The 25,087-nt window shown below is 43.2% G+C and overlaps 1 protein-coding gene across 2 annotated transcripts in view; it reads left to right on the top strand.

Annotated features, from left to right (window-relative positions):
• RAD9A (RAD9 checkpoint clamp component A) overlaps positions 1 to 24,705 on the top strand; it is a 43,187-nt gene extending 18,482 nt beyond the window's left edge. For both annotated transcript variants that reach the window (XM_088473550.1, XM_088473551.1), the window contains exons 6-12: positions 1,108 to 1,207; positions 7,114 to 7,223; positions 18,575 to 18,681; positions 19,611 to 19,675; positions 21,357 to 21,455; positions 22,311 to 22,527; positions 24,054 to 24,705. In XM_088473550.1, coding sequence (XP_088329676.1) covers positions 1,108 to 1,207; positions 7,114 to 7,223; positions 18,575 to 18,681; positions 19,611 to 19,675; positions 21,357 to 21,455; positions 22,311 to 22,527; positions 24,054 to 24,137 — 782 coding nt within the window. In that variant the 3' untranslated portion in view covers positions 24,138 to 24,705. The remainder of the gene's footprint in view (positions 1 to 1,107; positions 1,208 to 7,113; positions 7,224 to 18,574; positions 18,682 to 19,610; positions 19,676 to 21,356; positions 21,456 to 22,310; positions 22,528 to 24,053) is intronic.
• The last annotated feature ends 382 nt before the right edge of the window (positions 24,706 to 25,087 follow it).

The following is a 25,087-nucleotide window of genomic DNA, read 5'->3' as shown; positions in this document are numbered from 1 at the left end:
CTGTTTGTTCCAAGTTTGCGCAAAGACTACTGAAAACCACATTATTGTGTTGTGGAAACTCGTAGAAATAACCTGCACTTTGTTTCATCTCGATCCGTCAAGTTAAAGCTGAGCAATAACAAAAACAAAATGTATTGACATCATCAATGTAAGAGATAGGTGTGGCACCATGCGCGCAGCTGGTAAGGGTTGGGAGGAGAGGTGCTTTGGGCCCACGGTCACTTGTATAGGATAGGTTACATAGCAGTCTGTGCACAGAGCACACAGTTACATTGGTGTGAGTGGTGGGTGAAGGTGCTGCTGCCACCAGTCTGTATAGCGCTGCTGGGGACGTGGGCAATTCCCGTGACACAGCCCCTGTGCAAAGCAATACAACTAGAACACCTTGTTTTATTTTTACTTCTACAAAAGCTGATGAACTACACTACACATTTAGTACATACTAGTTGTAGCATATTTACCACTAAACCCCCAAATTACTCCATGTACACCATACCCTTCCATCCACCTGTCCACAACTTATTCATATTTAGTGACAAAATACTAATGTAACCAATGAAATCAATTGGCCATATAATAATAATCTAGCTTTTCATGCCATTATAACTGGATTGAGAGACTGTACTGGTTAATCACGTAGGTTGTATAACAAGGAACGCTAAAGCAGCCCATACACGGTGCGATTTTTCTTGCACGATATGGCCGATTTAGATCAATTGTATTGACAAATCGTGTATATCGTGTGCGGTATTTGTACGATTACAATGACCATGCACGTCCCCACCGTCGTAACTCTGCATTGTAGATCTTATGGAAAGCTGTAAGATTTCGACCTATCGTGTGTGTGCTCGTATGTACAATCGTGTACACCATTTGATAAATCGTATAGAGAATTTCAAGGGAGATCGTTCAAGACATCTGAACGTTAGGAAATTGCACCGTGTATGTCTGGCTTTAGTAATCAAACAAGCATGTTGTCAGTGTCCTGACATAACCAGCAGGGGACCTAACACTTGTTTAATGATTGTACTGTGTGGTTAAACATGTATTTGGTTTTTGTGCATACACCATTTCCATTTTAATGCTAATTTCTTATGTCTGTTTCAGGTGTTACAAAGACCCATAACTTATCGTACCAAGACTGTGAGTCCCTACAAGCTGTGTACAACCCAGACAGCTGTCCTAATGTGCTCAGAGCACCAGCCAGGTAACAGCACTAGTCATCTAGGAAAAGGGGAAAAGGCAGTCACTGCAAGAGGAACCTATATGGACTTTATGCTCATCATGTTCCATAATACAGTAATCAACAGCCATGACATGTCAGATATGCTGGGAGTTGTAGTCCTGATATTGCACAGACGTCTCATTAGTTACCATTAAAGGCATTCACAGAGGTGTATCTATAATGGGTGCAGCTTGTGCGGTACATATGGGCTCCACCACATACCCTGTACCCACTTATTCAATACTCACCTCTCCAGAGTCCCGCATTTCCCGCCGTTTTGCGCATACGCAGTAGGGAGATCACCGGAGAAATGGCTGCCGCGCCATTTCCCCGGTGACCTGCACATGCAAAATAGACTCTGGTACAGACTAGGGTAGAGAGGAGGGGGCCTCGGGTCGGAGACTGCACATGGACCACCAATACGCCCCTGAGCATGCAGTCTTTTGTCTGAAACCTTGCTGTACAAAGTGTTTCTTCGAGAAGTCATTATGATGACTTCTACTAAATACAGTATGTTAATAAGCTGGGAAATGCCATAGGGCAGTGTAACAAAATATTGTGTGTTTTACCATGTTTTGTTTTCTCATGCATATAATTGGGGGACACTGGACCTTGGGGATACAGAGCCTCATTAAGGACTTTGGCACTTTCAGTAAAATGAATATTGTTGAGGTCCTTCCTCTCCTGCATTCCTATCCTGCAGAGAATTTATTTATTACCAGTTATTTATATAGCGCACACATATTACGCAGCGCTTTACAGAGAATATATGACCATTCACATCAGTCCCTGCACCAGTGGAGCTTACAGTCTATATTCCCTATCACATGTACACACACTTACACACTAGGGGTAATTTGTGTTATGAGCCAATTAACCTACCAGTATATTTTTGGAGTGTGGGAGGAAACCGGAGTACCCGGAGGAAACCCACGCAAGCATAGGGAGAATATACAAACTCCGCACAGGTAGGGCCGTGGTGGGAATTGAACCCCCGACATCAGTACTGTGAGGCAGTAATGCTGACCATTACACCGTCTGTAATGCCCGACAGGGCAGGGTGCTCCTTTCTGCGCTGCTCCCATTGTCTGAATTCTTGGTTTATTGTTTGTTTAAGTTGCAGTTTGGCGATTATCTGGAGCTGACCATACCTCGGCCACACACACTAGGTACAAATCAGTCAGAAGGGGATCAGGACAGTGTTTTTTGGTGACCTCGGTAGAAATGCATTCTCTGGTAGTATTACACCTCTTCCTTGGCAAGCTTTGGTTCATAGACTGAAGCTGCCAAAACAGAGAATATTGCAACCACAGTTCTACCGTTCCTCTCCAAGGTTCATTTATTTTGTGTGTCCTCTATCTGCCTCATACTCCTACTTATCGGTCATGACTGTGAAGGGAAGTAATTCAAGGTCCAAGTTTGGAGATGTCTCATTAGTAATTTTTTATACTTTTGTAAAATACCAGTCTGAATGGTCCAGTGAACAGTTGGGCACTGTGACGCTGATTTGGTAGAACTGGCTTGGACTAAATCCCTGGACCAATCTATATCTGAGTTCATACCGCTCATTGTGCATTCTCAGGAATCGGGTGAAGGAATTCCACCTTCCGCATCTTTTGCCGATGCTTCAACTACAGTACTGAGCCTTGCATCTGAGTGTGTTTATCTGGTCTCTCAGTGGCAACACTAGTAAAGTCTGTTTGGGTGCGAGATCTGGTCAGGTCCGTTCAGGGCTTGATTAACGTTTCATCCTTTCCAGAGGGATTTTTGGAGAACTCCATCAGGGGCTATGTATACCTTCCAGGAGAGGGGTGAAGTAGTAGTATACAGAGGACTCCTTGTGTTTGACGAGAACGTTACAAAATGATATGTTGGCTAATTCACATACAGGACAGCAAAGAGACTGCTTAGCCTGACAGTATCCTGCTGAATAGGAGGAAGGAATCTTTTTTTTTTTTTTTTTTTTTTTTTTTCCTTCGTCCCTACAGTCAAGCTGGGTACACACATAAACAATATCGGCCCGGGTTGTCGTTCCGGGCTAATCTGAAGGACAAATCGGGCATATCGTTAAGTGTGTATGGCCGATTTGCGCGCGTGGTCACATGAGTATCTTCTGGATGGCCGTGCTGCACGGGCAACCAGAAGATATCGTGTACGATGCCATGCTGCCAAATGCAGCATGGCATCCTACATTGTGCCGCTGCCCCCTGCATTGTGCAAGTGTGTATTCACTTGCTGATGCAGGGTCCCAACGCATCGGCCGGCTACACATCGTTCGGCTTCAGATTCTTTGTTCTGAAAGAAAGTTTACAGTGTTGGTCTTTGAAAAATATATTAAATAGATATGGACTAATCCTGAACAAAAGTTTACTCATCGATTTATTGTCTTTATCCTCCCCTTTTTAAGGGGGTTGCAGATCAATAGTAGATTCCACCTAACAAGGATGAGAGCGTAAGTGCATTTGTCCAAAGCTATCACTATTCTAATACCAAATGCCACTTAAGAATGGCGCAGACAGGAAGATAGAGCCAGTTTTATGTGGCAGCAGGTCCTTTCCTGAGACCTATATTAGTTTTTGCTTGAGTCAGCTAGTCTGTAGTGAAGTGGTTGGAGCAGCTCCTGGGGGGGTCTGAGGTCAGGGATGCATAGGTCAGAATTAGTCATGCTCACTGAGCACATCCGAGAGGTGTCAATAGGATGCCAGTCTTATTGGTTCTAAAACTTCAGCTTCAGTGGCTTCTGTTCACAGAACTTAGTGCTTGGGTGGTGGCTTCGGAGACTGGAATTTTTGCCTTTTTCTGGTGATGTATAATTTGGCCCAGGACTGGAGCGGAAAGATTCCATCCCCACCACTGTACATTTAACTGAGGTAAAATTCAGATGTCAAGAAAATATATTCTGTCCCTCAGGCTATGCAGCATCTAGAAACCAGACATGGTCCACTAATAAGCACCCAATTAAGCACTCATGACAGGCATTCAGTCTGCTTGGTGGCTGTCGTGGCAGCTTGTTAGTTTTTCTACCAGGTTCAGTGATTCAATTGCTCTTCAGATTTCTGTGAGAGGGATAATACGGACCAGGGATGTAGTGAAACCAGACCATTCATTTCACATAACTATAAACCTCCACACCCTCAACTCCTTCCGTCAGATGGACAAGTTCTAACTGGAATCATTGAGATTTGTCATCCGCACCATGGAAAGGGGTAAGTTCATAGTGTCCATGCATGTCAAGGATACATGCTTGCATGTCCCAATTTTCTTTGGGTTGTGGATTGATTCCATCATTTCCAGTTTCAAGCTTTGCCCTTTTGGTCTGACCACGGTCCCATGAGTATTCATGACTGTTTTGGCTACCATGGCCGCACTTCTGAGGTTCAAGGGGAGTAATGATCACCCCCGTACTTGGACAAGGTGAACTCCCTGACTTTGCTTCAAGCACATTTCCAGGAAATAGCACAGATATTTGAGTCCCATGGTTGTATTATCCTTTATCAGTTCAATCTAGTTCCTACCTAGAGCTGGTCTTCCTGGCTGTTTTTCTCTAGGAGACTAAACAAACAGACTGTTAAGGTGTGTATTGCCTCGATGGATGGATCTTTCTTATATTCTGTATGAAGTTCCTTTGGAAGGTGGACGTTGAGGCTGTGCAGTTTGCACAATTTCATTCAAGGGCATTTCAGATCAAATTTGTAAGTCTCACTAGCACTTGAACACACAACAGGTTTATCCCTGTGAGGATGCCTTGCTCGCTTTTCTGATGGTTGTAGGTTGTCCTATTGCCAGGGCAAACTGAACAATTATGATGATGGATGTCAGTCTTTAGGGCTGAGGGGCTGTCGTTCTCTGGGACTGGTTTAATGGTCTGTAGTCCCTGGCAAATGCCAATCTTCCATTAAATGTCCTAGAGTTAGGGGTAAAAAGCCTCATCTCTTGTGTAGAAAGCTCTTTATAGTTCTGTCAGAGAATGCCACCTCGCTTATCTGACTAAAACCATTAGTGATTAACCATCAGGCTTGCAAGAAAATCAGGATCATGTATTGGGGAGAATAAAATGTTCTGGCAATATTATCAGTTCTTAAACTGGGAGTCTAGCTGGCACATACCTCATCCAGAGGAATGGTTTCTCAACCAGGACACATTTTGAAGTATTTATCTTTCCCTGCCAATGATGATGCTGCCACACATTGTTAAAAAGATAAAAAGGGAAGGATTTAATGTACTGTTGGTGGCACTGAACTGACAGTCATGGTACATGGACACTTTCAGAATGTCAGCGAGTCTGACTTGGTATCTTCTCTTAACCTCTTCGCTTCGGCGCACCCTGACTGCACCGATCTGTAAAGAAAAGAAAAATGCATGAGAAAAGTGATTGGAGGGACTTTTAAGTCTGTCTGTCTCCCCCACCATATAAGATACAAAGATAGGGGTACTCTTGTTTGAAAGAGGGTAATAATTGCTCTCAAACTATGTGTCAAACTATGTGCCCCCATAGAAATTTATGCCTGTTGATCAGTGTCATTCCCAGACATTAAGACTTGCACTACAGAAAAATGTTGGGAGCCCTGGGCTGGGGGAAGGTCTCCCCCCAACCTGGCAGTTTTTGAAAATACAAAGTCTCCAAAAAAAGGTATAAATTATGTGGGTACTGCATAAAAAAAAAAACATTCATATGGATGTTGGAATGGGAAAAGTGCAAATGTGAAAAAATGACCTCAGCACAAGGGTGATAAAACCCTCAGCAGTAAACAAAGGGTCTACTAATCCAGGCACTGTTTTACCATAAGATCTTAGTGTGACTGGTAGCTGAAGCCATGATTCCTAAGAAGGGATTCTCTCATAGGGTAATGGAGACAATGTTGAGGGGGCAAAATCATGGAGTCTGGAAAACCTTTGTTTGTGTAGTAATAGGATGTTTCTAATCATCAATGGTCAATGGCCATCCCTACAAGTGTCGCATTTCAAATTAATCAGCACAGTCTTCTGTTGCTTCCTAGTTGCGCCTTAGAGGCATTTCCTACAAAAAAGACGCCCAATGCAAGCAGAGTATCACTGGACCTGGCGCATCAAGAGGGACATTGTAGAATGACTGCAGCAAATATATCTAAGGCCACATCTATACTTTTTAAAAATCAAGTGTTTTACATCTAAGGACGCCATTTGGCCGAAAAGTGCTGCGCGACCTCTCCTCGGTGAGTGTACCCACCTGGTGGAGCAATATGCTCCAATGCCCATCATTGGATGATTTTCTCTGAAACCAATGGGAGCGCCAAACACTTTTCCACCCTCGTTCTCCATTCAAAAATATACCAGAATTCAATTATTTTCCGTTTTTTCTTGGTTTTGTTTCTTCCTGGTTCTGTCCTTTGGATCTTTGTTCCGTGTAGGATGGGGATACAGAGCAAGGAGGAGCTTAAGATGTTTGGTTTTATTTAAAGTGCCAATGTCCTGGCGGATTCTGTATCTCAGTGGTAGTGTGGACCATTGGATCAAAAGTAAAGGATTTAATGTAGGTGTCAGGACCCCATATTAGGCATGGTGCTGCAAAATCTCCCATCATACGTTTTCTGTATAGATCCTGTACATATGCTTACACACACATACATAATGGGAGTAAGGATTCCTATAAGACTTTGTTGGTATTAGGGTATTACAGAATCAGAAAATGAGTGGCTGATTACAGATGTTATGCAGACTGCATAGTACTTGGGATGCAAAGTCTATAGCATAATGTAATGGAAAATCAGAGGGATTACAGTAATCAACATGGGAGCAAATCTCTTTTCTAGATTGGATAACTGGCAGGGGATGTCTCTGCACTGATCTGTTCTCTTCATATATGTCTGTGCAAGATAACCATTGTATTGCTGGTGACCTCTTTTCCCCAGGCTGCTGTCAGATGCTGTGGTGCACTTCCCGCTGACCCTTGCTGAGGTGACGCTAATGGCAAGCCCCTGTGGGAAGGTCACTCTGAGGAATTATGTGGAGGAGGTGATAGGTAAGCAGAAGAGCCCCATTTAGAGGAGAGGACATGTCCATTTCCTGGTGCTGCCCTGTAATACAGCATTTCATTGCTAATTATTTGGCAATATTCCAGCTGTCACATTTTATTAAATCATTGATGTTCTCCCTTTTATTGGAATAGAAACAAAGAGACTGGAAAATATTTTTTGTGTATTTTAATCCATTAGTGTGTAGTGCATGTATAGTAATATATTATATATAATAACGTATGTATATTGTGCTATTTGTGCATTTGCATACACGTTTGTATCTAACGTCCTTACAGTTATTCTATATCAGAAGAGAGAAACTCCGTATTTTCAGTTCCGTCGTTATAATTTTTTTTCCACGGACCTGTCGCATGCCCCCGTAGAAAGAAACGACTAATTTATAATTGCAGGTCTTTCCACATACACACATCACATCACAATGGATGTTTTCAGTGATAAGTTTTATGTTAACGCTTGGTTAGACTGTTAATACAATTATACCCCTTCCACACCGCACCTTGAACCCGGGATATTGCCAGGGCAACCCGGGATGTTTGTCCCGGGACCCCGGCTGCTAATTCCTGGGTCTGATCTTTGTGAGCCGGCAAAAAGGGCCACTTCTAATAACTCACACACTTGGCAGAGCAGACACGTGTCCAGTGTGAAAGGATTGACCTGGGAACAACCTGGGTCCAATTTGCGATGTGAAAGGGATGTGAGCAGCTGTAACTGCTTGAAACAGTGTTCAAAAATCCGGGGTGGACCTGGGATTTTGGTCTGAAAGTAGTATGTCAGCTGTTATAAAATGGTTTACTCGTTACACAATTACAAATAGACCCTACCTATTGTAATATCGTGATTAAACCTTGGTGCAATCCTGCCTATACCTTCTAAAATTGTTGCTATTAGCGTAATGAGTCATACAGTAAATAAATGCCTTCAGACTTTGAATGTGTTTCCAACGCACAAAAGGTTATTATTCAACATAAAAACAGTAGGTTACACGCTGTGATCTAAAGACAATTTAGCGCACATAAATCATTCAGATCCAAGGTACAGTTATATACACACGCGCTCTGGCCCAGATACCGGCATCAGCAAGAAACCTCCGTCAACAGCATCAGTAAGAAGACTCCCGATTGTGGTCAGAGCGCACATATATATCCTTACAGAGATAGGCAATAAAATAGGCAAGTTTGGCATGATTCCATTGGTTCTCCGTCATGTTGCTTCTGTTACAGGACATTTAACAGGTCACTTCAAATGGACACAGGTCAGCCTCCAACAGCCTTTTGTCTCCTTTTTCTTGGTGCATGCAAATCTAAGCTGCTAACATTACATAGTACATTTTAGTGTTTTAACTCTCTACAGTCCATATGTTGCGGACGCATGTTGCGATCTTCTCACCAATGACACCAGGAAGTTGTTGAGACAGAGTAGATCAGTACAACACCAAACACGGTCTGCTTATCATGTACTAAACCCTAGATATCAAATAACCTTTATTACACAACATTAATAATCCCTGAATAAACCTTGAATATTACACTTTAGTACTAGGGAACCTTTCATGTAATTTGTGTAAGAGAATATTGCATAAAGTTGCTAATATGCGTGGTGCGTTTATTTGTAGAGTGAAACAGCGCAACTGTGCGTAATGTGCGGTGTTTATGCATGTGCGTCTATTTATGATGGATTTTATACACACACACCATACCCTTCCAACATATGTTTTTTTTTTTTTAAAACTACAATGCAAGATGTCATGAGCAGTGAGTTTCACTCTCAAACAGGGTGGAGGCCCCCAGCTGACTGCTGGTGCCATCTTGTCTGACAGTGAATTCAAAGGTTTTCTTCTGCCTATTTAGGATACCTGTGTCAGTTCTTTTTTTTAAGCAGATTTCTTACCATTGTTCATTCAGCCAAATTCAATTGTGCAGATCAGTGTCTGCGCCATATTTCAATTGCCACAGCTACACCTGCCTACATGTGGGGTCTCTCCATTTACATTCAAAAACACCCACAGTATCCTGGTGTATTGTTTTTCTAATTACTTTTCTCAGGAAGCTGTTTTACTAAACCCTGTGTGAATACTGTTTGTTATGGTATTTTTTATGCAAGGTTGTCCTTAGAATGGGCTTGTATACACCAGGGTATGGTTTCTGAAAGGATTATTAAAACATTGCCATATGTACTTAGCTTGTGAGTTGTAACTTAAAATGGCGCTGGGTGATCAGTTGCAAAATGGCGTCTTGCAGATTCCGATTGTAAACAGATTCTGTCTCAGTCAATCATCCGGCATCGACATTATCCATAGTAACAGGATTAAGAAAACTATACTATGGGGTTAAGTTCCCCAGTAATGGTTGCTATATATTGTGACTACAGTATATAATATTTCTTATAATAAAGACAACCCGTGTTTTTCTCATTCTGGGACTAATAAATTGCTGTCTATCTCTTGAAACATAAGCCACTTGGATTTTTCTCCAGACATGTTTAAGAATTTCTGGTCCCTCTTTTCTTGGTATGCTGATGGGAAATGAGGGGCTATTGATACTAGAACATTCTTCTGTTCACAATGGTGGGAGAAAAGGGCGATGAGTTATGTAGAGGAAGCGTTGACTGGTCTTCCCACTACTTCTGTCTTTTTTTTATTTTCTTACCCTGGAGCTTGGATGGCATTTATGGGGTACCGTTTTCCCTTGTGTTTAGGCATTGTGTTATACTGTAATTTTTTTATATAGTTTATTTTCCTCAAGTCGTGTGCAAATTGTTGAATGTGTTAGGGGGTTTTCAGCAGGGATCTAATTTTTAGAGGTGTTTTTAATTTTGGCACAATAATTGGACTCCCCTCTGCTGAATATTCCCATAATCCAAGCTTTCGTCTTTTTACAGTATCATTTTAAATGTGCTTTTAATCCCTGGAAAATGCATCCACTTTTTCTTTTTAAATAAAGGTCGAGCAGTTCTTGCCAATTTTTGTAAAATGTTAACATTATGTGCCAAAATTTTGGCCAGTCCTTTTGGAACCCTTATTGCCAGACATAATCAGTTATGACCAAGTGGGATTTGTCCTTGGAGTGGACTGGAAGTCCAGACCAGATAAATTATCTTAATATATTGTTGATTTTAAAATGAACCTCTATATACCCCTGCCTATACCTTTCTAAAATCCTTCCTATAAACCTCTAAGAATAACACCAATTTGCGTACGTAGTCTGACCGCAAATAAAGACAGTAGTGGAATCTGTGGTTTCAAAACACAAGTATTATTCAGGTAAAAGTTCAGTCAGTTACACGCAATTGATACATACACAATTTAGGCGTAAAAGGAAATTATACAGACCCAAGTACAGTATACATACGCTGCGCCTCCGGACACGGAGATAGGCATCAGTAAGAGACCTTCAGTTCATACAGCATTCAGCATGGACTAAAAAACCAGTATCCGGGCACACACATTTATCCCCCCCAGACTAAAACAGGACAATGGGGAAGTTTCTTGCTGATGTCATTGGTTCCCAGAGGAGAAGCATATGTTACAGCACATTTAACAGGCTGGTTCAAATAGACTCCCTGCCTCTAACAACAGGGGAATCTTTCTAGTAACGCCCTCTGTAACATTTAAACATTTTGTTGCTTGTAAGTTCTGCGATCCATAACTTGAGTTTGCATGATGCGATCTCTCCACCGATAACACCAGAATACTGTAAAAAGCGTACGCATCAGAACAAAACCAAACACAACTTGCTTATCATGTATAATACCTTAGTTATCAAATACCTTTATTTCTCAGCATTTAAACTAACTTAACCAACTTAAATCATACATTTTGATGCTTATTGAACCTTATGTGTGAATATGAAATGTGTGAGTATTCGAGGTTTGATATAAAGACATATTTAATGTGTGTATGAAGATGAGTGCATTTGTCTCTAACATTTTCTAGATAGTTCTACATGTCCTGTCAACAGGCCCTCCCACCTTTCCTGTGTTCAAAGGAAAGATACCTCTGTCGGTCTCTTGTGTGAAAATGCAAAATATCCCAACTACAAGAGACAGACCCAAGGTGACACTACAGCCCCCAAAATCATGTCATTGCAGGAAGCCTGCTTATTTATTATAGCCAGACCACCCGTAGTGGGCAAACACTATGCAGGAAGCTTATCTACACAAGCCAGTTGTCACCTGGCCACTTGCTTAATGCAATACTGTAAAGCCATTTCTGGAATATATCCCTTATAATACGTAAAGTAATGAAATAGGCTTTTAGTGAATCGCCGCAACATATGATGATGGTCACAGATGCATTCGCATTACGCGAATGGCACCATCGCCACATATACTAAAATGTGAGTCCATCCAAAATGGCGTCTTGAGGCCAGTCGCAAGATGGTGTCGCTGCGATTCAATTTTAAACTGATCTTGTCTCAGCCAATAATCCAGCTTCGACAATATCATACAAAACGGCAAGGGGAATACATTTATCAGTTGGATTTTTTTCAAATAAATAAGGACATTTGAGTTGATTAATTGGAACTTTATTTTTCAGGGTCCACAGGGATCACCATGGGGGTATGTGGTTGGAGTGACCCAGGCACCAAACAGTTAAGCTTTTAGCTCCCAGGATGCCTTGGTCCTCCTCCACATATACCGTGCCCCGCCACAGGCATTCAGTTTTTGGTTTGGTGCAACAGGATCAGGCTGCACTTTTTAACAGGAGGGACTGCTTTGCAGTCCCAAGATTTTAATTTTATGATTTATTTTATTTATTTTTACTTCAGAGCAAGCAGCGCTGGCCGTCCTAATGGACGCCGGGGCTGCTGCTACATCTACATCTGCCAGCGCCGCAACACCAGTAACTGGACTGGTGATTTTGGCTGTCCCCAGTAGAGCTCCGCTAGCGGCGATGCTGGGACACTGAGATGCAGGTAATTGGGACTTTTCGTATGGTGTCTATAAATTTTGATCTCTATTGGATAATTTCTCTTTACAATGCTCTTCAACTACAAACCAAATTATTAGATAGCTACTAAAAGACGCCACCATACAGGTGGTATGTAGTTTAAATGTCGGCGCCGGAATCCCGATATCTGTCAGAATCCCAGCGCAGGCATCTAAGTAGTGGGGTTAACGGGAAAGTTAGGGTTAGGCTTTAGGGAAGGGAGGGTTAGGTTTAGGCTGCGGAGCGGTAAGGTTAGGATACTTACCGACAGGTGTCTGTATCCTTACCGTGTCGTGATGCTGGCGTTGGGATTCTGACCGCAGGGATCCTGATCACCACCATCCCGTACCCAACCCATACAATTCTGTTAGTTTTAGGTGTTACCAATAAAATTGCTGTTTGTGTCTTCTTTTACAATAATAATATAGCTGCCCAACATCATTTGGAATTTGATCATTTCGGATACTGATCTAATTTTAAAATGAATGCCATTAAGTCAGAGATTCTAAACCAGTAATTTGTGACCAAACTAAAAACAAATTTCCCTTGTTCAACTGGATTTACCTTACATTAGTCATCTGGAACTAACCTCTCAAGTGATTTGTCTTAGCTGAAGGAGTAAAATTTTGGCCCATCTTTGACCTCATCAAAAATGTTTAGTCTATAAAAAAACATTAAAGTTTCCTGGATGGGCTCTGAACAATGTTGTAAATATGAACCATGGAGCTTGCCCTGGGGTAATTTACCTATCAGATGATGCCATAATTTTACCCATAGTTATACGTAGCTATTCGCAAACAATGACTACATATTCTGTTTGGGCAGATAGGTAACCAAGACTAAATACACCATCCTTTCATCTTTTAAACTTTTATTTTATTATAAAAACTACCCATATAAATCTATGTGTAGATCTAAGGGTCTATCAATCCTCATTCTAAACACTGGATTACATAAGTGGTCTTTCTTCTGGGTCCATAGGGGATCCACAGGGATACCATGGGGTATGTGTGGTTGGAGTGTCTGGGCACCAAACACTCAAAGCCTTAGCTCCCAGGATGCACCTGTCCTCCTCCACATATACCCCGCCCCCAGCCACAGGCAAATCGTTTCACGTTTGGTGTCTGCAGGCCTGGTCTCACCTTTTGACGGGGACTACTTGGGCAGTCCTAAACCTTGAGTTTCTTTACTTTATTGTTTTCAGAGCAAGCAGCGAGACGTCCTGATGGGCGCCTGCGCTACTGCTCCATCTACCCCTGCTGGTGCCGAAACACCAGTGAGCTATCCTGTGATTACGGCGGGCGCCAGCGGGGCTTGGCTAGCCTCTCCACTGGATACCAGGGCTGCAGCCGGATAAACGGGGAAGACCGGTAAGGCTATTCCCCGCTCGCGGGGAATCGCGTGTTTATGCAGTCCTTACCTCCGGTTGTGGAGACCAGCCTGAGGACGCTGTAGTGAGGCATCTGGTTCGTCCACACCCCCACTAGATCACCGTGGCAAGTTAAATCTGGTGTCCAGGACCATTTGAGGCCAGCGGTACCAGGCGGTTGATACAGCAGTGGGGAGGTAAGCTCTCCCCCAGTCCAGAGCGCGATCCCTCACAAGAGGTTTCCCGTCTCCTCCTCCTCACCCTCCTCCCTATACGAGATGCTCAGCAGCCATTAATCAGGGCTTTTCTGAAGCTACAGGTCTCAGGAGATTCGGGTCCAGTCTCCCTAATCTTACCAGCCCTTTGAGGCTTGATTCAGTGCCCATTATAAGTATATTTATATGCATTGTATGTGACTTCTGCTGTTGTGATATACTGTACTGTCTTAAAACTTTCTGACTGTCGGTTATATCAATCCCTGCTGTTTATTATTACTTCAGTTACCTGTATTTGTGAAGGATGTCACACTGCATTACTAACAATACACTGGCTGGCTGGTTATTACTATGTCTTCTAAGGGTAAACAGGAGTCTGCTGGTTACTTGAAGATCCTGTCCACCGGGCTTGTGACCCCAGGATTCCGTGCAAGACTTTCTGTGTGCTATTTGTTATGTACCACCTCTCCAATACACTGTACCAGCCCCTGTCCAGGAGCCACCTTGGGTGTCCTCCTTATCCCAGGTTATGACGCAGCTAGTGGGTGGCATATCAGCCCCCATGCTGCCTCCCACCATGGGGTACCCACAGCTGTTACAGCCTACTATGTTGGTACCCCCATGCACCCTCCCTGGATGGATATTTATGTCTCAGTTCAGAAAATGGCTCAAACGTCTGCCGCCTATCAGCAACGGTTACAGGTGGACAAACTGTTAGCCACCAAGGCACTCTCAGTCCACCCAGCTTTTCTGTCGCATCATCTGAGGAGGCAGATGACACACAAGGTTCTCTCTCAGAGTTTCACTCGGGCGAGGAGCACCGTCATTTAACAGTGAATGTCCCTTTAGCGAGGGCGGTTTAAATTAATCATAAATATAGAGGATGATGAACCGGCCCCTAAGCCTAAAACCCTGATGTTTAAACTTCAAAAGGTGTTTATGGGATACAGCAGATGTTGCCTACTCTACGTCTGCTTCTTCGCCATTGATGCTATGGTTTAAATGGCATGAATATGTAACTGTTGGTGAGGGTGCAGACCTTCTGCTTAGAGATATGCCCTCTGTATGAAAAACATTTCTATTATTAGATTCTACTCTGATTTAGGTATTTTGAATATGATATAATGTATATGCATTGTATATTTTTGTGTATTGTGGTACTTTCCCTATTGTTGTTTTGGTTTTATATTTATTTTCTCCCCTTGTTTTATTTTATGTTACATATTCGCAACTATTACAATTGTCAGTATTGTGATTTTATTTCTATTTTGTTACTGTAATTGTGTTTTCTTTTTGAAAAATTAATACAAAATTATTGAGGAAAAAAAAGGGGGTTTATGGATGAATTTCCTCAATCAGAACAGCTCACTTAGCTCATGGGAGAAGCTTGGGGGGAGAAGTTTGCTACCTGGCAAACTGTTCCAAGTAGCAAAAAGACTAGCATTTTTTACCCTCTCCCTACTAAGGAGTGTACGAAGTGGGAAGTCCCTCTCACTGTTGATTTGCATGTGGCACATGGCACACTAAGAAGCTCTATGCTGCCTTTACCGTCTACATCCTCCCTTAAGGATGCCAAAGATAGAAAACTAGATACTTGTCTCAAGGTAGTCTACTAGCTTTCTGGTGCTATCATAAGGTCGGCTATGGCTGCGGCCTGGGGACCTGGGTGGCTAAGGCTATCGAAGGATGGGCAGAGACACTGGAAGAGAGACTGCCATCAGACACTACCAGGGAACAACTGGCATACATCCCCCATATTCAGGAAGCGGCCTCTTATTTGGGAAAAGCTGCATTGGATACTGGACTCCTTGCCTCTAAGGCATCTGCGACCTCGGTAGTTGCCTGCCGGGTCCTTTGGCTATAGTCCTGGAAGGCGGACACGGGATCCAAGAAGGCATGCGAATCCTTACCTTCTGGAGACAGGCTGTTCGGCGCAGAATTGGACAAGATTGTGGCTACTGTGGCAGTCTCAAAATCTGCCTTTCTGCCATCAGCACCTGCCGCTACCCTAGGCTGTCCTCATCTCGGTCCTTTTGCCCCCAGGATAAGGCAAGAGGACAGTCCATTCCCAGGCAGTCTAGTTCTCACAAGACCATCAAGCTGCGATCCAAGCAGTCTTGGTCGGCCAGGCATCCAGCTTCCATGTCTGACGACAAAACCTCTGCCTGGGGGGTCCCAAGGTGGGAGGCAGACTTCTTCAGTTTTCCGACACGGCATCAAACAACAACAGATGCCTGGGTCCGAGAAGTGGTCTCTCAGGGGTACGCCCTCACTTTTCTGAGGCGTCCTCCCCAACAATTTTTTGTACAGGTCCCCCATAAGACCCTATCAAAGCCCTGGCCATCCAGGAGGCCATTCACTCTCTGCTGCGTTCAGGTGTGATTATGCCAGTTTCTTTGGCTCAGAGAGGAACTGGTTTTTATTACACTCTTTTGATTCAGTAGTTGAATGGGTCTCTTTGGCCTTTTCTGAATCTCAAACCCCTCAACAAATTAATCAGAGTGCCCAAGTTCCGCATGGAAGCTCTATGTTCAATTGTCTTGACATTGGAGCCTGGGGATTTCATGGTTTCTCTGGACATTACTCCAACCCACCAACGACTCCTACGGTTTGCTGTTCTGCAGCAACACTACCAGTTTCGGGCTCTGCCATTTGGTCTGTCAACAGCCCCTTGGGTCTTTACCAAAATAATGGCAGTTATGGCGGCCCACCTCAGGCCCCAGGGATTCAGAATCCTACCATACCTAGACAGCCTCTTAATCACTCACCGGTTGTGTTACAACGCCATCTCCAGCTGAACGTGGACTGCCTGCAGACACACGGTTGGCTCATCAATTGGAAAAAGTCCTCCCTATCTCCGACACAGCGGATGGTACATCTGGGAGTACTCCTGGATTCTCTAATGCAGAGGATCTTTTCTGCGAGTGGACAAGGTTTTGACACTACACTTGCGTTTGCGCAACTTGCTCCACAATCACAGGGTATCCATTCACACAGCAATGCAGGTCTTGTGGTCGATGGTATTCACCTTCGATATGGTGGAATATGCCTAGCTCCACTCCAGGCCCCTTCAACAACTGATTCTCTCCTGGTGGACCGGGCAGTATCGTCTGATCCGGTACCAGACGATCCTCCTCTCTCTGGAGGTTTGGCTTTCCCTCGCATGGTGGCTGTGGACGTTCCATCTGGACAAGGGATGCCCCTTCTGGATTCCAAATTGGGAGCTTCTCACTACAGATGCCAGTCTGTGCAGATGGGGCGCAGTAAACGGTTATCATACCTTTCAGGGACAGTGGACAACCCTGGAAAGTCGCCTGCCCATAAACATTCTGGAGCTTTTAGCCGTGTACAGAGCACTCACTTAGGCACAGGATCTCCTCCAGGGCAGGCTGGTCCAAATCCAGTCCGACAATGCAACTGCAGTAGCCTACCTCAGAGAGGCACGCAAAGTCGGGCAGCCATGTGGAAAGTGGCAAACATTCTGGTCTGGGCTGAAGGTCATCTCCCAGCAATATCGGTAGTGTTTATTCCCAGAGTCCTCAACTGGGAAGCGGACTTCCTAAGCCATCAGGACATACACGCTGGAGAATGGGCTCTCCACCCGGATGTCTTTCAACTCCTGGTGGACAAATGGGGCCTGCCAGACGTAGACCTCCATGGCCTCACGTCACAACCACAAGGTCCCCAGGTACGGGTCCAGGACCAGAGACCCCTCAGCAGCCTTCATGGACACTCTGGCAGTGAGGTGGAACTTAAATCTCGCATACCTATGCTATGGATAACATCACTTCTTAATAGAACTCCCATCTTAGTAAATTTACCCCTTTGTAAAGCGAGGCTGGCCAGCTAACAAACAGACTCTGGATCGGTGGCACTCTCTCAGGCCTACATGCAAGCTAATCTTCCTGTTCCAAACAGGGTTACAGCACATTCTACTCGATCTGTGGGACCCACGTGGGCAGTTCGACGTGGCGCTTCTGCTGAACAACTGTGCAAGATGGCCACGTGGTCTTCCGTCCACACCTTTCTCAGGTTCTACACCTCCTTTGATACCTTTGCCTCTCAGGATGCACATTCTACTCGGACTGTAGGGCCATCGTGGGCATTTAGTCGTGATGCCTCTGTTGAACAATTGTGCAAGGCAGCCACGTGGTCTTCTGTCCACACTTTTATTAGGTTTTATGCCTTTGATACTTTTGCCTCTCGGGATGCTTCCTTTGGGCAACGATTTCTCCTTTCTGCTTAGGAGCGTCCCCACCCTTAGGGGAAACTGCTATGGGACAACCCCATGGTATCCCTGTGGATCCCCTATGGACCCTGAAGAAGAAATTAAGAGTTATGGTAGACTTACCTTTTGTTAACTCTATTTCTTCGGATCCACATGGCGCCCGCCCTGACGCACCTGGCCTCATTGGGTATTTTTTCTCTTGATCACTGATTCCTTCATCTTCTGGGAGAGTGTTTCTTGAGTGTACTGTTCTTCCTTCTCCTCTTTCCCGCTCCTGCCTTGGGCTTGTTTACAAAACTGTCTACCTGTGGCTGGGGGCGGGGTATATGTGGAGGAGGACCGGTGCATCCTGGGAGCTAAAGCTTAGACTCTTTGGTGCCCGGTTCTCTCCAACCACACACACCGCATGGTATCCCTGTGGATCCTATGGACTTAATTTTAAATGCACAATTATATTTTGTTGTCTGTTTTGCTTATACTTTTGGGAGAGTGGCTCTCTAAAAGGTTTTTTTTTTTTTCTTTATAACTTTGAGTGTTCTACCTTGTTTATGTATGTGTGTGTATTTTCAGCAATGTCTGTCTTTTTTTCCCTCCAGACCCCAGTAAGGCAATGCTGACGGAACTGTCCCTGAGCAGAGAGGAATTCCTGGAGTTTCAGCTACAGAAGCAAAGTGAGATCACATTTTGTCTTCGTGAGTTTAGGGTGAGACATGTTTCTGATATTATCCCGATATTAACCCCTCACCACCCTGCCATCTCTCTTAATGGCGTATGGGTCATTCAAAATCACCCACTGACTTGGAATCCCACAGTGTCACAAATTTCATGAGTGTCTGATAGCAACCATTATTTTAGAAGACCATCATCCTTTTATTTATTTTTCATACAGTGCAAGACTTATAATATATTTGCTAAAGTGCAGGTTTTTAGAAGTGGAGATGTTGCCCGTATTAACCAGTCAGATTCTAGCTATTCTCTTCTAGAAGGTGCTAGATAAATGTTAAGTAGAATCTGATTGGTTGCCCTGGGCAACATCTCCACTTCTAAAAAAGACGAAACAAAAAAACAGCACTTTAGTAAATATACCCCTAAATGTTCTTTTAGTTTGTGTATCGGATTAACAAATGTACATGGAAAATACATTTTAAGTGTCCGTAGCCAGTCGTTTTCCCAGCCACAGTGCAAGAAAAAAAAAAAGTTGCTTTAAGCCTGTAAAGTCCTAAACCAATCCAGGCCTCAAGCACTTAGGCTCAGCCACATACCTGACCAGTGTAATGTCATCTGGTTAGTAACATTCTCTCCCTGTCAGTGTTTGTATATCTTCTGTGATATATCAGGGTCCTGAATCTCACTACAAGCTTCTACTTTTATACACGTTTACACTTGTAAGAGACAGCCTTTCCATAAATAAGCATAAAGGACCCCAGTTGTCAGCACAAATGTCAAATTAGGCAGAAAAAATGTGACTTTCTGCGTCTACAAACCTACAGACATTATAATGACTTTGAAAACTTCCCAACATTAAAGTTTCAGTTCTAGTCTCTTGTACCTTCAGCCCAATGCAGTGTTATACGCATATCTATACTAATGATTGTACCATTCCCTTAATTTTTTTTTTATTCTGGTTCTCAGGGTCTTCTGGGTTTTGCAGAGTCCACCAGCCTCCCCATCTCTATACACTTTGACCATGCCGGCTGGTGAGTCTGTACGTTAGTGTGTGTGGAACCCAGCGCACCTGCTGATGAAATGTGATCGCTCAGTTGGGTCACAGAGGGCACTGGGGTCACGGGCTTAATGAGTAGCTGCACTTTAGATCCTGATCATTCGTGGCACATAAAATTCAAAGTCTTTAAACATTATGTAAAGGTCACGGTAGAGTTAAATAAAGATTAAGTGGTTATTGAAAGTCGGTTCGTTCAAGTTGTGCATAAAGGTTAATGGGTTATTAAATCTGTGTCACAGTGATCATTTAAGCTATTAACGCAGATTTAAAACTCGCTCCATCAAATGGTTCAATGAATTATATAATGAATGACCCTTTCCACATAGATGCAAGTGGGATATGTGATCCACACCTACGCAGAGTATATGTAAAGCCTGCTGAAGTGCATTAGGAATACATTAATTTACATGGCTATCTGTGTCTCATTGTACTGCAGAAAGTGCCTCCAAACCCATAGGTGTGATATTCATCCAAGAGAGAGGCTCACATATATACTGGTGATCAGCATCCTCTGGGTATTCAGTCACATGTCCTAGGCAGGGAGAGCATGGAGAAGCCACAAGACTAATTTGATTGTATTACATACGGACAGTGGCACTGGCAATATCTCCATTGAGCGATTGCTGCATTTCTGTGCAAGCACCCAATCCATGGGTCGTCCTGTTACACACTTATCAGGACATACTGTACATGTGCTTTCATTGTTTTGTGTAGATTGAAGGGGGGGGGGGGGGGGGGGAGTAAACTTTTTTTTAAAGGGGGTTTCCACTTTTCCAATCAATCCAATGGATAACATTGTCATTCATTTTTCTCTGCCCATATGTATGTCTGTCCGGTTATGCATTCGGACACCCCTGCACCAATTGGGATAAAACGAACGCGAGATGGTCCAGTTGGATCCTGGTCAGGTTTTAGGGGGTTTAGAGTCCCTGTCGGACCTCCTGTTGTGTACGCTGGCCTGAACTTTGACCCGGGGAGCCAGTTCTGGGCCTTCCACTGGATTGATTTGGATGAAAACTTCACAGTGGTAACATTGGATCCCAGAAGACATAGTAGGGGGTTGAGGTCCCGGTCGGACCTCCTGTTGGTGTACGCTGGGCAGAACTTTGGCTTGGGGAGCCTGTCCTGGGCCTTCCACTGGATTGATTTGGATGAAACCTTCACAGACGGGTGGCACTTGATCTGGGATGCCTGCAACCAGCTGTGCTTCAGCTGACAAGATCGCATCCCATGTGACCCGCACCGCTGTGCATCCCCTGTCTTTTAAAGAGGAGAATCTTTCTGCACATGTGCCACAATCGTGCCCCAGAGATCAGCTGCAGGGGGAACATCTGTACCCCCTGTCACATGCTCCACTTTGATTTAAAAATAACCAATTCTGTCCTTGTATTTAGCATTACGTTTACATTTTTATATGTGTGAATTATTTTATTTTTATTTTTTTTTTGCTCAGACATGGAGTAAGATCATTTGGTTTGCATCAATTTATGACCAATGAACTCTTCAGTGAAGCACAAATCTTTGATGCATTCTATAATACTGATCGATAATTTGTCAGAGACAGAGTTTTGATGGGGTTTGATACAACATATTACAATGAGAGTGAAGTGGTGATTGCGTCCAGCATTGATCAGTGTCTTCTGCTTGTCTTTCAGCCCAGCCGTTTTTAGTGTAGACGACACAGTGCTTGAAGTGCACTTTGTTCTCGCCACCCTATCGGATACAGATCGTACATCGCAGTCCCAGAGCCAAAGGTAAAGGTACAATTATGTTAGCCTTGAAGCATGTATGTCTATTCTTTGCTAGTTTCCAGTGCTGCTTACCCAGGTCTGACGGTGGCAATGATGGAATGCGACTGCACAGAACGATAGCTTCCCATTGGTCTGCGGAGTCATGCCCCTCGTACACTGTTCATGTAGCACCAGTTTCTGTCAAAGATACGCACGCAGCCTAGGGTGATCGGTATATGCCAAGGCTTTGTGCAGTGCGCGCATCCCTCAGGGTGGTGGTCTGCATTGGGGCTCAAGAATGCAACATTAGTTACTTTAAGTGATGTATGAACTTTAGTTACTATTATATTAACATTTATTTATTTTTTAATTGCACTGTTTTTGTTTGTTTGCATTGTTTTCTCAGGAAGGAGATTCATTCTTTCTGTAGTTACCCCTTTTGCCTTAATATGTTCTGATGATTGGTTATGGAAAGTAACTAGCATTTGACTGTTAGTTAAAACCGGGTTATTTTCCATTAGAGTAACATTATATCTGTCCATTGTTTTGCATTTACCAATTCCAATTTAGTGGAGTGAAACCATTAAGGCCTGATTTTTGAGTATATATGGACAGACTGATGGATCGAGCAGACATACAGTGTGTGTATATATATATATATATATATATATATATATATATGTATATATATTTCTTTATCCTTAAATACATTGATAAGTCATAAAATAATAAACCAGGTCTTATAAGATCAGAGTAGAGAGTGGATTTTTCAATCTGACAGCCCACAAGCAGTAAAATCCACAGATCATAGCAGGACTGGTCCTAATTGCGATATCAAAAAAGAGAACTTATAGTTGATTTCTTTCAATATCGTCCTAGACCTTGCTTACCCAACGATGATGATGACTTTCTGGGTGATGACCTTGACTACATGATCGCCATGGAAACTACTCTTGCAGGACCTTCCTCTCCTCCACACAGCCCGACCTTCTGCAGCCGCCCGCTCCCAAGTCCTGTACAGGAAGAACCCGCTGTGTCCTCTGCAAGTGAGGATGAGCCAGAGTTAGAGGTTCCCGGCACTCCCCCTAACAAGAAGGTAGAATGCAGAATGCCTCTTAGGGGTATATTTACTATTTACTGCGGGTTTTTAGAAGTGAAGATGTTGCCCATAGCAACCAATCAGATTCTACTTAACATTTATCTAGCGCCTCCTCAAAGATAATGGATAGAATCGGATTGGTTGCTATCGGCAACATCTCCACTTCTAAAAACCTGCACTTTAATAAATATACCCCTTTAGAGTATATTTAAAGCTGGGATGGAATGATCAGAATAATAGAGATTTCTGGCACTTCTATGTCACACAGTGCTTGTTGCACAAACGTGCTTGTGTTTCTGCTCTCCAGATTGGTTGTTTTTACCTGCCTTATAAATACAGGGATAAAGCCAGAACTGCCCTGCCATCCACATTACAAGTTCAATAAAGAAAATTAAGGTCACCAATCAGTAGGGCGAGTTGCGAAAAGAATCAAGTAACATCCCCAAATGATTGTGCAAACTGTTAGTCATTTGGCAATACTTGATTTGCCTGAAATCTATTCTATAATGTGGTATGGTGTGTGTGTGTCTAGTGCACGCATCCTGAGGACTGTATACACGCTCCCCCTTGCTGGTGACCGGTATCACACTTAAAAGTGAGTGTGCCCGCCTGCGAATGTCTGCCCTGTCACTGCTGTGGGAGCCTTTGGCCTCTGAGTCACGTGCCCCAGCTGTGCATGTAGGATAAATAAATAGGAGGACTAAAGCTGGCCACACACTAGACCAACTTACATCCAACCAGCCAACTAGTTGATTGGTTGGAATGAAAATCTGGTAAGGAATGGGAGTAACTGATGATCAGCAATTTGCTCCTAAATGCCAGAAAACAGATGAAAATGGTCGTTTAGACAAGTTTGTTAAATGTTTGATTTAAACTATTTGTTCAAACAACAGTTTTCCAGCATTTGGGAGCAAATTGCTGATTGTATTCCTTACCAGATTTCCATTCCAACCAATCAACAAGTTGGCTGGTTGGATGCAAGTTGGTATAGTGTGTGGCCAGCTTAAGACTAGAGGGAGAGATGAAGACAGGTGACAGCAAGAGGAGGAGACAGAGAGATGAGTAAAAGAGGAGGAGATGGGGGGGTGGGCATGGGAGTGAGTTGGGAAGGTGGGAGATGAGAGGGAAAAAAACCAGCAATACCAGGTACAATAGCTAGCAACCTGGCGAGTAACTGGTCCAAAATACTAGTTGTACATGCTGTTAAAATTGAGCATTTCTACAATATAGAAGTTCCTCTTCTTAAATTGTAAAAAAGAATACAAGTTTGATGGCTTAATTATTAAGTATTATTTATTAAGCCTTATAAAGCTGCACTTTACAGTTGGGAACAAACACACAATAATGAATCAATACAGGTTCTGTTCAAACGGGTAAAGAGCACTGTATGTGCTAATTGTGGCTGAGAGCTCAGTTGTGCCAATCTTGTACTTTCACTGATTTCAAAGACATATTATTTGCTGCCATTATTCATTATACTTTGGTTCCATAATTGTCCTGTTCTTTTTTTTTTCCTTATCTAGTTTCGGTCTCTCTTCTTTGGATCTGTCCTTCAAAGCTCAGGTCAGACGGCAGAAGTAGTTCTGGCTGAGGACAGTGATGGATAGTGCCGAGAAGGAAAGCCACCATTGTCACCCATGATATGGACTGATTCCGCATAGTAGACTGTTCCTTATGCGTGACGCCATGGCCATACAGTGATCACTGAGACACCTGTATGCGTACTTCTCTTACCGTCTCCCGCAAGTGTCCGAAGGAATCGTTAACCTTTGTAGAAACAGACTAAAGCAACCGTATGTTCTATTTATTCTCACCTTCTGATTCATTACATGGCTTCAAACTCCAAATCTATACATTTGCTTCTGGACAATTATGGCAGCTCTTCCACATTGTACAGTATGTAAAGAATTAGTTGGACTAGTGGAGACATAACCCGGAGTAATAGGAGTTCAGGGCATGATCTGTGAGTGGAGGTAGTTGTACCACTAAAGAACTTGTTGAATCATGAATCTGCCGGGAGAAGAAGTACTGAGAGGACATGAATGAAAACTGTGTTTGATTTTTCTATGTTTAGAAACTTAAGAAGAGTAAATTTGTTATCTATTTTATACAGATGCAGTTTCAGTCAACGCCCAATATTTCATCATTTTATCTTTGGAATAAATGACCCCACAGAGTGGATCTGCTGTTGTAATATCCGTTTTATATCTCCGTCTTAGTGAGTCAATTGCAAAGCACTAGGTAGGCCCTATTACACGTAGTTGTTCTGAATGTTGTTTGTACATTGGTGGCAGCCCATTCACTAAATAGAGCAAGAAGTGTTTTATATGTTGACATTTTCCATCCCATGCACTTACACATAGCAGACAAAGAATGGAAAGCCAATCAAAAAGCACACACAGCCAAGCGCAGACCTTAATTGGCAATGAATCAATTAACTGGAAACAGCAGCTTCCAATGTGAGGGATTACTGGAACCCGCCAAAGAGCATGGGACAAAGAGAAAATATTAAATTTTTTCCATATAAAATGTACTTAAAAATAATTTCATTAATAAC

Source organism: Taudactylus pleione, unplaced genomic scaffold (genome assembly GCF_031769625.1).
Source record: "Taudactylus pleione unplaced genomic scaffold, aTauple2 ptg000136l, whole genome shotgun sequence".
Classification (NCBI taxonomy): Eukaryota; Metazoa; Chordata; class Amphibia; order Anura; family Myobatrachidae; genus Taudactylus; species Taudactylus pleione.
Note: the sequence above shows the minus strand (reverse complement) of the source record. Positions and strands in the feature narration are given on the sequence as shown.